The sequence below is a fragment of the Aphanomyces astaci genome (genome assembly GCF_000520075.1).
Source record: "Aphanomyces astaci strain APO3 unplaced genomic scaffold supercont1.23, whole genome shotgun sequence".
Taxonomy (NCBI): domain Eukaryota; phylum Oomycota; class Saprolegniomycetes; order Saprolegniales; family Verrucalvaceae; genus Aphanomyces; species Aphanomyces astaci.
In genome coordinates, this window is record NW_009798286.1 from 295,196 (window position 1) to 308,385 (window position 13,190).

Consider the following 13,190-nt stretch of genomic DNA (forward strand, 5'->3'; position numbering starts at 1 on the left):
GGCTCTACTACCAACCGCCAGCCAAACCTACCTCGAGATAGCGAGGCTGTGCATGCTCGGATTTACCTACTACTTTGGCCCCAATCCAATCTAGGCGCTCATTTCCGGATAAAAACATTATTCGGATGTTTTACAGTTTTACCGCTGGGGTTGACGAAAATCAAAATACAGGAACTGTAAAACGGTATTTTACAGTCTGATTATACAGTCGCACCGGTGGGGATGCCCTAATACAAGTAGCATTTTGGAGTAATGGAACCGCTCCATCGAAGGTTACCAAAAGTGTCACTGAACCATGCCCACACGTATACTACCAGTACAGTAGTACTACTGTATTACCGGTAGTTCTCATCATGCTGTCATCATCTTGTCACCACCGCACGTTATTGTGGATTGTCACAACTTTGTTAAATTACTACGTACTATGGCTTGTCACAAAGTAAGAAAAGATTACTCGCCGAATCAGCTGCTGTTACGTTTGACTGGGACTTGGGTGGTGATTGCGACAAACCCTGAAAAACGTTCAATAAATCTGGATACAGGGAATGACGTATTAAACGCCCCCGTGGTACTAAAATTTCGTATTGATTAAAGTATTGAAATTTCGAAGTAGTTTGTCCCAATACACAATTGAAATGCCAATTCGAAGTACCACGGGGGCGCTTAATACGTCATTCCCTGTACCGTTCAACCAAGAGTGAAAATCGTTCAAACCAATAAACTCTAGTTATATGAGGCATATTTTTTGTACTCTGACCACCTCAACTCCTACTAGGGGTTAAGCATTATACTTCGAAGTATGTGCACGCGGGGGTAAGACGAAGTCCCGAGGGGTTCCAGGGTTACGGGAAGAAAATTTGCTTGAACGGTTTTCAGTCTTGGCTGAACGGTATCCAGATTTCTTGAACGTTTTCCCCTAGTTTTCATGGTAATTGCTTCAAGTGTTCGATAGTGTGACATTTCATCCACCAGAATTATTGCTTTCCGAAGGTACTGTACCCACCCATCCCAGAATGCGAGGATCCTCGTTAGTATAGTGGTCAGTATACCTGACCCGGGTTCAATTCCCGGACGGACGGGGAGATCTTTTTCCAGTGATAGAGCATTGGTTTCTTAACTCAAACGTCGTCGGTTCGATCCCCGGCTTCACCGGATTATTTCCACAAGGATTTATCCTTCCCTCCACTTCAACCGAGATTCTTCGAAGTTCGGTCCTCGTCTAATGTTAGAAAAAGTTGGTGCTGGTGTAAGTAAGTAATCCGGTAAAATAATAACTGGTCAGTGTAAATTGTGCCCGGATAGTACAGTAGTGGTGTTTCATGGCCAATCACTCAAAATGACGGAGCTTGGGCAACTAGAAGTGGCTGCCAAAGACAGCCCGACAGCGAAGTAGCCAAGGGCATCTAAAACAGGCTTCGACGTATGTGACGTAGAACAGTTTTAGTTGTGAAATGATGTTGGCATAGTACTACTGTAGGGCAGAAATACCTTGCCATCGTCGTTTCGAATGGAGTAAACATTCATCGGTGACTCCTTGTTTGATCTGCCATCGTGTCCGACAACGGCAACCTGCCCACATAGTTAACGAGGAAAAGTGGGTGCTGAAAACGTGGGTGATTCTTTACTTCAACCAGACCCTTACACAACAGAATTTACACCATGGTCGCTTTCGCAGTTCTAGCGGTGCTCATTCTAATGTCCCCCATTATTCCCCAACTACAGGTCGAAGAATCACAGGAATTGAAGTAGTATTGAATGCGAAGTACTCAAGTGAGTGGTTTGATTTCAGTCGTCAGTTTGATAGTTTGGGAAGATTCCAAGGTATTTCCATCTTAGAGATTACAAGTACTGGTAGATTAGTCGCATAGGTAGTAATTCTGATGACATATCGTACTACCTATACGCATACTACAATAGTAGTTGTGTCAAATAAGAAAGCACCCCACGCTGTCCCCCATACACACGAGCCCCCAAACCTTGCACTCATTGTTGAAATTCCTTCATGAAGACCATTGCCATTCTCGCGCTTGCCTCGTCGGCTGCAGCATTTGCCGCGGGGGATATCGACCTGAACGAAACCACCGCCAGTGTGTTGCGAGGCCCCGACAGAAAGCTCCTCACCAACGCCCAAGTCCAAGCGATCCACAACGACGCGGACGTCAACCGCCAGTGCCACAGGGCCAACGGCGGGTACCTCCAGACGTTGGAACGTGGTAAGTACGCGGCCAGCATATTCCACAATTGTTTCCGCACGTCGGAGCAAATCTTCGATTATGTCGATGAGTTGGTGGCGCAGAACCCAGCTTTGTTGAAAAAAGAAAAGATTTCGTGCACCGTCCGAGGCAAGCCTATCTACGCGTACAAACTGATCAGCGGCAGGTCCAAGGAGAAGTCGTTGTACTTCCAAAGTCTGGCCCACGCCCGGGAATGGATCGCGGGGTCGTCCAACTTGTATGCGTTGTCTTCAATCCTGGATGACATTGCCAACGGGAAAACGACGGCGGCGGACAAGTTCAACTTGTACTTTGTGCCGATCGTCAACATTGACGGGTACGACATCTCGTGGACGAACGGCAAGCGGTTGCAGCGCAAGAATGCCAACGAAGTCGACCTGAACCGCAACTGGTTGCAGTTCACCACGAACCCCAACAAAAACCCCAAACCCTCGGACGAAACTTACCCTGGCCCGCGTCCGGCGAGCGAGCCAGAAACTCAGGGGATTGCGAAGTGGCTCCATGCCAAGAACTCTGAAATCTCCGGCTGGGTGGACGTGCATTCCTTCTTGGGGGCGATATTGTACCCTTATGGCGACACGGAGGAGCCCATCGGCAACAGCGACGACGCCAAGTTTCAACGGCTCGGCCGTAACGTAGCTGCCGCAGCCGGTCGTAACTACAGGGGCCAAACGGCGGGTTCCCTCTCAGTTGCGTACGGGGCGTTCGACGACTACCTCTACCGCACGTACAAGAAGCCCGTGGTGACCGTCGAAGTGGCTGGTTCTCACTTTGTCGCCCATGTGTCGACCATCCGTACCCGCGGCGAGGAAATCTACAGAGCGTTGACTCAATTTGCCAAAGAAGTCTTGATTTTCGAGGGCAACAGCGGTGGCAACATCGGTGGCAACATCGGTGGCAACTTCGGTGGCAACGGTGGTGGGCTTGTCTTTCCTAAAGATTGATTAACCAAAGCAAGTCGGACGTGGTGGAAGGTGACGTTGGGATTGTTGGTATCTGACGATCATTGACTACCAGTAGATTGTCTGTTGAGGCAGAGTGGTGAAGCATTGCATATATTCAAACGGGATATATAGCGTTGTCGTTATGCCCATGTTTCATCTCTGGGGGCATTGAGTTTATAGTAACTGCTGGCCAACTCCGGAGTGTAATCTACGTTCCCATGATTGTTCCTGGTCAAGTCCCCATTCGCAATTGGTATGGTGCACTCATTCGATAAACTTCCTACTTCTCAAACCCAACACCAAGTCCTCCCTCCAACATCAACGCCTCGTCAATTTTAGCCTACTTCGAAGTATTGTGCTTTTCGCTATTCACACCATAAACCTGGGTGTTTGTTACCTCGACCCCAGTGTTTTAGATAATCCGTACTGGGAAAAATTGTTTTCACGAGTGCTTTTTGGGGGTTTTACGCGTGAAATGAAAAGTGGGGGAATTACGCGTATTTTCTCAATAACAACTTTATGTCTTGGTTCTTGTATGTGCAACTAGTTGCATATGGTGGAGGTGCTGGCATGATCGAGTATGAGTCATGGGACCAACATTCCTCAACAGGAAGGCGGTCGGTATCATCATGTTCTGCCGCGTCCGCAGAAGTGCGTCGTGTGCCCTTGGAAATGACCGAGGGCAAACCGCACCTACATCGGAGGTCGAGAACCGTCTGGTTTCGACGCGTGGCCGATATCGACGGCGGGTTAGTATAAAAGGTTAATCCAGTCAGTTTGCATTGTGAGTCTAACCATCGTTTTGGTTGCTGTGCTGGTCGACGAAGCGTCGACAGTACGGGGTGCGGAACAAATAATTCTTTAGAGCACGTATCGATCTGAAGCAATGAGTGATACGGAAGCGGAACCGTCAAACCGCAAGTCTCAGTCGCTGGAGCGCGACGACGACACAGTGCCTATGGAGCCATGAGGACACGAAGGTCGCGGATGTTTCCGTGGGCCTTTCGGCTCTCCTCGAAGAAACAAACACCAACCCGTCGATCGGATGGGGTTTGGTGTCCAAGGTGGAGTGGGATGACGTCAAGTTGGACGCCATCGGCTTACCAACGCGAGCTGCGGCGGAAGTGCCGCTGCCTGACGCATCATCTGTGGGTGCGAGTGCACCTGATGACGTGGAAAGTACTGAACGCACCGGCTTTATCGTTGCCGCCCTCTCTCAAGGGATCGACGAAAGCAGATTGTCGTGCGTTTATGCGAGAATACCAGCGATACAAATCATGACATTGCAATCAACGGGCCAACATCCGTTTTTGATGCCACTCGGCGCGTGTATGGACCTGTTTTCAAAGCGACGCATCGCTTTGGAAAGTCACATGGCGCTTTGGGAAGTCACATGGTGATGCGACAAAAGACGAGTGGGTGTCCTGGTTCATGGAGGCCCACGATGAAGAACCCGTTGAGTTGGACGCGCTGAAGAAGCGCCTTCGGGTGGCCGTACAGTTCGACACCAAGATCCTCGAAGCCGACAGTCGTAAGTCGAATGCTCGACAACTTGATGAAAACCCTCGATGCGGATGGCCAAGAGTGGGTACTCCATCAGGAGGGGAAGTTGGTGGTGGGAATCATCACCAAAGCGATCAAGCCAGCAACCGCTCCAGCTGGCCGTGACGAAGCAGCGGCAACTGCAGCGGAACAAAGTGCTCAAGTCAGACGTGTCTCGCTACGTCAAGTGGCTGCGGGAATTCGCCATTGGGTACCAGCTGTATGGCGGCATGGGGGAAGAAAGACCTTCGAAGGCGCCGGCAGAGGAGCTGCGAAAGGAAAACTCACGGCTTCGTTCACGTTTCAGCCCGGTCCCCGAAGAAAAGCGGCCCAGTGGCGCGTCTGTCGCGCCTCCTACTTGGCGTGCCGATAAAATAGACGAGCCGCCAGAGCGGCCGAAGCCCAAGTGCCTGAAGTGTCAGTCGACGGCACACCGAGTGCGGGAACACCCTGGCATTACAGATGCCGAGGTAAAAAAGTTGATGGACGACTTCCATCAGGCGCGCCGTCGGTCGGTGAACTTCGTGTCGAGCTCGAAGCCTGCGAACAGCATGGAGTGCCAAGCGTCGATCGAAGACGTTCTCACAATTCCTAAAGTGTTGCTGGATTCTGGGTCCGACTCAACGTTGGTGTCGGAAGGCCTCCTCGTGGCGCTGGAACGCCATGGAGCAAGTCTCAACGTTGAGTCTAAGCCAAGACTCATGTTGACGCCGTATGGAGAGACAAGCAAACCTCTCCATGTGACACGGCAAGTGCAGTTCAAGACGGTGACGTTGGAGACGTCAATCGGCCCCCTGGTCTTGCGTGGGCTTTGAGCGTGGGTCGAAGTAAAGAAGTTGGAGGTCGACGTTCTCATTGGACGTCCCGTTATGGAGCGACTGGGGTTTTCAGTCGACGGCATGCTTGTCGACGCGTTGAAGCAGCGTCGAGTCTGGGATATGGCCGAAGCGGGAGATGCTGACCAGACGTCGGCAAACGTGAAGCGGCTGCAAGAGGCGTTCCAGGAAGATCCCGAAGACGCATTGTACGCCGAGGACGTGACGTGTTCCACTCCCGCAATGGAGAAGCCCGCCGACCAAGACTGCGAGATAAAGCGCATTCTCAACGGCAAGATTGCCGAAGCCATCCAGCTTGGACTCTCCCCTGCGCATGAAAGCGAACTCCGGCGTATTTTGGGTGATCACACCGATGTCTTTCGCCTGGAGTTTGGGCAAGCCTTGCCGGTGGATGTCGAGCCGTTGAAAGTACGGTTGAAGGAAGGAGCGGTGCCCGTGAAGTGTGCGTTGCGCCGGTACCCGCCGGCCCACATGGAGTATTTGAAACAGCATGTGGAAGAGCTCGAGGCCGCAGGCCTCGTCAACCACAATAACCGTGAGACATGGGCGGCAGCGCCGCGGATTGTCGCCAAGAAAGCCCCGGGCGAATATCGAATGACCATCGACTCTCGCCCGATGGAGGTCCCCATGCCGTGGCCGATGCCGAATCTGGACGCTGCGATGGCGACTTTGGTCGGCATGAACGTGTTTTTCACGTTGGCAGTTGCCACTGTACCCATCCTGTTAGATGTGGTACTCGTTCATGACACCGTTCGGTGTCTACACGCCAACCAGAATCCTTATGGGGCAGACGGACGCCGTGGCCTATTGCCAGTCCGTGGTGAACCAAATGTTCGGCGAACTGTTGTACGCCGGGGTGCTGGGTTGGTTGGACGATCTCCTGGGGTACGCAGACAGCTCGGACAAGCTGTTTGTGTTGTTGGACAAGGTGCTGTCCAATTGCGGAAAGTTCCGCCTCAAGCTACATCCGAAGAAGTGCGATTTCTTCTTGAAGAAAGCCACGTGGTGCGGAAAAGTGATTTCCGCCGAAGGGATCTCCCATTCCCCTGATCGAGTTCAGGGCCTGTGTGCACTGGAGACGTCAACGTCTGGCGCCGATCTGCAACAATTTGTCTGCGCGACAAATTGGATGCGGAGCTCCATCCCAAGCTACTCGGAGCTGATTGGTCCTGCGGAGCCTGTTGGACGTGGCGGCGAAGGCCGCTCGGGGAAGCCAACGTATGGGCGGACCTGCTCAGCCGGTGGGGTGCCGCTCCGTTACCTGCGGCAGTGGCGAGAGTGCGACTACTGGTTGTTTTCTCGCCCTTATAGAAGGCAGCCTGGAAAGCTGCCGGCGAGGACGTCCCCAATGTGACATGGAGCGTCAGCGACGGGTATTACGTGACCGCCACTGGAAAAATTTGGATCCCCGAGGCCGCAGTGGACCTGCAGCAGCGGATCTGCATCATAGCCCACCAAGGCGCGGCGGGTCACCGCGGAGTGGGCGTGACAACCCAAGGCGTACTCGAGCGGTTTGAGTGGCGAACCGCAAAGGAAGATCTGAACGCCTTTGTGGGCAGTTGCTTACACTGCCTGTGTGTCGACGGCACGATGGTGCCGAGACCCTGGGGCGCTGCCCTGCATGCGGAGCGCCCAAATGAGCTCATCCACTTCGATTGGCTCCAACTGCCGCCAGCCGCGAATGGCTGGAAATATGTGCTTGTCGTCAAGGACGACAAGCACAAGCACATGAGTGGGTTTTGTCGTCTGTTCCCTTCGGCAACGGCCGACGCGGAAAGCACAGCAAACGCCCTGATGATTGGTTTGCGACACATGGCAGTGTGTCGACATGGCTTTCCGATGGCGGAACCCATTTCAAGAAGGAAGTCGTGGGCAAGATCAAGAGGATGATCGGTGCCCATCACCAGACCACAACGCCGTACACGCCGTGGGCGAACGGCACAGTGGAAGTCGTTAATCGACTTATCCTGCGAGGGTTGAAGACCCTGACCAGCGAAATGAAGCTTCGTCCGGACGAAGGGCACCGTGTGTTGGCCCTGGTACAGAGCGCGTTGAACCACCAGCCGGCGGACCGTCTCGGCGGTGTGGCTCCAGTGACCGCGTTTCAAGGCTTTCCGTCTACAACGCCTTTAGCTGGGTTGGTACACCCAAGGACCAAGAAAGTACTCACGGTGGACTGGCCCTCGAAAGCGCGTCAAAAGCACATGAACGTGCTGCGACAAGCCATGGAAAATATGCACCGCGACGTAGCGGCTCGAAGAGAGAAGTTGCCGCAGCAGGCGCGAGGTCGCCGCGAGAAAAAAGCGCACGTGTGCTTAGCGAATTTTGCGCTGGGCGATTTTGTGCTGTTGGGAAAGATCATCAAGTTCCCCAACAAGTTGGCACTCAACTGGAAAGGTCCGTACCGCCTATCGCGGGTCGACTCAGACTATGTGATGGAAGTCCAATAGCTCGTGGAGCCGTTTGGGACGTCGGTCCACCATGCCAGCAGGCTGAAGTTTTTCAGCGGTGCTGCATTGAACGTTACCGATGACCTGGTGGACTACGCCGCGTTTGGCGATGAAGGTTATTTTGTTCAAGAACTTCTGGGCGCTCGCCGTAGCGCCGACGGACAATTCGAAGTGCGCGTCAAGTGGAAGGGCCTCGACGAAGAAGAAGCTCCGTGGGAGCCAGCCCTCCAACTCTATGAAGATATTGCGGTCGTCCTGCGCCGCTGGATCGTGAAGAATGCCAGCGACGGCGTCGTCAAGGAAATGCGCGACGACTTAGAGGCGACCCTTGGCCATTCACTGTAGGGGGAAGTGTTCTGCCGCGTCCGCAGAAGTGCGTCGTGTGCCCTTGGAAATGACCGAGGGCAAACCGCACCTACATGGGAGGTCGAGAACCGTCTGGTTTCGACGCGTGGCAGATATCGACGGCTGGTTAGTATAAAAGGTTAATCCAGTCAGTTTGCAGTGTGAGTCTAACCATCGTTTTGGTTGTTGTGCTGGTCGACGGAGCGTCGACAGTACGGGGTGCGGAACACATCCCCGTCTTCGCCAATGGCATAAGAAGATCTTCATTACTTTGGAAGATGGGAACGATGTCCTCTCCCTTCCACGCTGTGATGGCATCTTTCGGGCTGTGGGCAAGTTCGGTGACTGTATGACCATCATCGGAATGATGGGGACATGGTAGGCCATCGACGAGGACTTCCACGCATACATAATACACTCATACATAATACAGCATGATGTGTGTGCATGGAGCCTTCCTTATACATGGGGCATTTGAGTTAACAACAGTTCAAATATTGAGGGACACGACAAAAGATATGCAAATGTGCTATCAATTTGGAATCGAGTGGTGAAGTATACAGGGAACGACGCTGAATAGTGGCGCAAGGTCGCGCCTTGATTGGATGTTCGATTGGCCAATGATGATCGATGTCACCCATAATTTAATGGACATGCCATGGTAATATTGAAATATTATATTCACTTTTACAGGGTATTTGTTTAAACAATAAGCTGGAGCAACAAGTCTTGTCTCTCAAGATACAATTCACACAGAATATGCATTAATGCAGTGAATACCTCTTCGGCATGACTTCATTACACACCGCACAATTGTGCAACCAAAGGTGGATATGTCAAAAAGTGTGACCGACAAGGCAATATTAATTTACATTACTTTGTTAATTACATAGTAAAACCAAGATAATATAAAAAATACGGATTGGGTCCATGGTACCAACGCCATAGACTTCCCCCCATTTCTCCCCTGATCAGATGACAAGTAGCTGCGGAATGTCCTTCAGGTACGTTACGAGGTCTTGACTGTCGGGAATGATCATTCGTCCGCCGCAGGTGCCGGTGTTCTTCTTACGAGTTTTAGACCGTTTGAGGCGAACCCAGTAGTCGTGGCCGCGTATGCTGTACTCGTTTGCTCGGCTAAGCTTACGACTTGTATCTTATGTGCCAGCGTGGTACGTGTGCGATATTGTGTGCCGCGCGGCGCTAGTGTAGTCAGCAGCCTTTCCATACGAACTGAAGTTTCGAGGTGATCAAATCATGGAGTTTAGCATGCTTTGAACTTCAATACATTGCCGCGAAATATTTCTACCAATCACTGTCACTTATTCGAATTTACTAGATTTGATTGGATAATTCGATACCTTATTCACCTTCGTTCCCTGTACTATACGTATATTATGAGGAAGTCGAGGCTGCAGTGACCACTCAGAATATTATCATCGCTTCATGGTATATGTCTCAACTGCCCACGTGAACACCCCCTCCAACTCCACAGTATCTCATTGCTACCCCCAGGCCAATTGTTGTTCATATTGTGTTCAGACACCAGGTAGTGTACATCGCTACAATCGAAGCGACATACTTCCTCTGTTCGACTTTACTGCCGACATTACAAAAACCCACTTTTTCCACAATACCGACGACACTTCTCTACTATTGGCTAATGATGTCAATGCATGCATATTATTGGTTAAAAACTTCATTGGTAACCTAGACTAGATGATGTGGACAGGACACGTTGGTCATGAGTTTCCCGGTGCGGCGCAAGGCTTTCTTGCCTAGATGTGGCAAACCGAACTGGTTGCCGCCGTTGTTCTCGAGGACCAAACGCATGACCGCTTGCAAAGTCAGGAACGCGTCCACCAACTTCTCGCTTTCAAGGAGAGCGAATGCAGCAAGGGTCGCACGAATGACATCATCGACCGAATGACTCTCAAACTTGTATTGCAGCGCTTGGATGGAAGCAAAGAATCCTAGGTCCAAAACGTTGAGATCCGGGCTGTTCGGAGGTTGGGAGCGGACAACAAACGTCCAGCCATCGGTCGACACGGAGGCAAGGAGTTCGTCCGTGATGACTCTGTGTGGCGTGGCATTGTCGTCTTGTAACACAACATGCTTGTTCATCGATGGAAAACACGCCTTGATTGCAGGTATCACACGCGTCATGACGTAGTCACGGTAAAGCTCACCTTCAACATTCACCAAAGTCGTCACCAGAGTTCCGGTGGCGCGGTTGCGCGAGTTTCGGGCCGCTGGGAGGTACTTCACGCACGGCCACATTCCAATCTTCCCGTCGAACATAACTCCACGCTCATGATCAAATCTAGGCCGCGCGACGGCAGCCAAAAACATGACTTTGGGAATGAAGCGCTTGCTCTTGCACGCTCGATTGCGAACACTTTGGCCCTTGACAATGTACACCTTTCGTCGATCCTTGTCCGCATTAAACCACTTTTCATCCAGGTGCACGATGTCCCACATGTCCGCAAAATGCGAGTCGTTGGAGGAGGTTCGCATCGGTAAGTAGTGGCTTGAGTCTTGACGAGCGCCGCTGAATCGTTCCGGTTTTCAGGTGTTTATGGAGGCTCATTGTTGGCACGCCGGTGGTCTCAATCATGTCACGGAGAGTGGATCGCTGGGTCTCAGGGAGTACTGCGATACGGGCCGTGACTGTTTCCACATGGTAGACCTCCTTGCGCCCGACGCGGCCTAGTTTGGACGACGGCATCATGGAGTTGGTCGAGTATGAGTTCCAGATTTTGGACACGTTGGTTCGATGAAGATTGAAGTGCGTGGCTGTTGACGTGAAGGCACCACGCGGCAGCTTGCCAAGGATCGTGAGTTGATGGAGGCGATTGATCACCTCTATCTTCCTCTTGTACGTGAGCTCTCGTGTTCGCGCAAGGTCCATGACAATCGATGCGTGCAAGTCCTGTAATTTTTTAATGAAAATTAATTATTTTGAATTATTCCGTGGAACATGGATGACGAATTCATTTTAGGGCGGCAAAACTTGATTTTTCCCGCTTTGCAGCCAATGGAAAATACCTTCATCTTTGCATTCTCTTTCAAACGTGATATGGCATATGAAATTTGGACAATAAATGAATTTTGGGGGTCGCTGAGAAGTGTTGTGTCGGCTGTAAAGTCGAACAGAGGAAGTATACTACTATGAGGCAATCATAATGTTGCTGAGTGGTGAATGTTCAGTACACTTCCTATTGGGCAGACTTTGACTAAGGAGGTCATCATAGTACTCGCCAATTCGTCGGCGGCCTTAGTGGCGCAAGCATTGGTCCAACGTGCAGCACTAGGCCACCAACAAATGGAGCGTGAATACGTTCAGGGGTAAACGCGCTGGAAGTGATCCGCTGTTATGGGTGCAATCGTCAGCTCCATCGACAACGTTACATACTGTATCAATGTCAGCGTTGCTGTGGACAATGGGTGGCTCAACATGAACGAAATCCACTGGGCTACCGCTGAGACAAGCTCGATGGTTGCATGCGCTATGGTCCGATGGGCTCAACATGTACAGTACAACCCGTACATGATAAGCCCATCGGACTACACTGTATTGTGCGCGCACCGTAGTGGGTCGCTCTGTGGATCTCGTGCAAAGTAGGAGGAGTGCAAACAGAATATGGCCCAAGTGTTGATGCGGATGGCTCTCACGAAGGGTTAATTGTACCTTTCTTATGACGCGTCCGCAACTCGCGTCATGCAGTCGTCGTAGTGGAGTGGACTCTACTACCATGCAGGTATCATTGATGTTGTACAGGTACGTACCGAGTATTGGTTGAGGGCAGCGGGTTTTTATAGTTATATTGATATAACGCTGTAATGTTAAAGTTAAAATCGCTCAGTGGGCACTTAATGGCCTCGCCCGCGTACTACAGTAGCTGCGTTAGCAGCTAGCGGACTTGAAGAAAACCATTTTTTTCGGCCCCATGGTATAAGGATGCTTAAGCCGCTGGAGGTGATATCCTGGGGTCCAGGGGAAGTCGCGGTGGCCGGAGTGTCGGGTCGGCAGCGGGTATTGTTCTAGGGCAGTTGGAAGCAGATCTGCAACTACCTCAGCTACTGTACGTTCTTGCTCTACCTCGACCAGTGAGTGAAATTGGACCTGTATTGGTCGAGATAGAGCTTGTAGTGTCTCTGTAGTAATGGCCGCTGCATGTCGTGCAGCACGCCAGTGGGGAGGCGAGTCCATGTGGCGAGTCCATGTCTGCGTGAACGAGGCTGGTCCCACCTCTGAGAGCATTACTCAGCGGTGGGGCCAGCCGAAGAATCGAGATAATAATCCTTACTAATAATTCTCAATATTCAAAATTGGTGCGGTCCGCACTATTACATGTGCCATAGGTAATAACATGGTGAGTTATAAAACTTCCAATACCGTATAGTGTAATACGAGTCGGATAGTGATATGCCGTATCCGAATACGGATACGATGTGAATTACAAGGTGATCTTGGCTTTCGTTCCGGACATACAAATACAAAGTAGTCCTACACCAAGCCTAAAATTGCAAAAAACATTATATTACCACGGAAATTCAGTTTCACAGGAAATAGACAAGAAGAGAGATCGACGTGAATAAAAATACCAAGTCGCCATACAAAACATTTGTTATTTATAGAATTTATTCAAATGCATCCGTTCCATCACCAACACTGTCGTCGCCATTGCAAATATCGCCGTCAGGGTCAATGGTCTCCTCAATGGAGCTCGCAGCCATCAGTTCCGACAGAACCGTGTCGTCCACAACACCACCCGACACCACTTCCTCTACAGGTTCACCATCGACTAAACAGCACTTTCTAAACCCATTGACAAT

At 51.1% G+C, this 13,190-nt stretch overlaps 3 protein-coding genes across 3 annotated transcripts; 2 read left to right on the forward strand and 1 right to left on the reverse strand.

The window, feature by feature from the left end:
* Positions 1-2,002: 2,002 nt before the first annotated feature.
* H257_09472 (hypothetical protein) lies at positions 2,003-3,178 on the forward strand (the record flags this gene model as incomplete). The annotated part of the gene is made up of 1 exon (XM_009835696.1): positions 2,003-3,178. The coding sequence occupies one exon, from the start codon at positions 2,003-2,005 to the stop codon at positions 3,176-3,178; it is 1,176 nt and encodes a 391-aa protein (XP_009833998.1).
* Positions 3,179-5,589: 2,411 nt separating this feature from the next.
* On the forward strand, positions 5,590-8,351 carry H257_09473 (hypothetical protein; the record flags this gene model as incomplete). Its single annotated transcript, XM_009835697.1, has 5 exons — positions 5,590-6,288; positions 6,347-6,802; positions 6,868-7,374; positions 7,416-7,973; positions 8,007-8,351. 5 exons carry the CDS (start codon positions 5,590-5,592, stop codon positions 8,349-8,351), a joined length of 2,565 nt encoding a protein of 854 aa, XP_009833999.1.
* A 1,710-nt stretch (positions 8,352-10,061) lies between these two features.
* H257_09474 (hypothetical protein) lies at positions 10,062-11,262 on the reverse strand (the record flags this gene model as incomplete). The annotated part of the gene is made up of 2 exons (XM_009835698.1): positions 10,062-10,772; positions 10,831-11,262. 2 exons carry the CDS (start codon positions 11,260-11,262, stop codon positions 10,062-10,064), a joined length of 1,143 nt encoding a protein of 380 aa, XP_009834000.1.
* Positions 11,263-13,190: the final 1,928 nt, after the last annotated feature.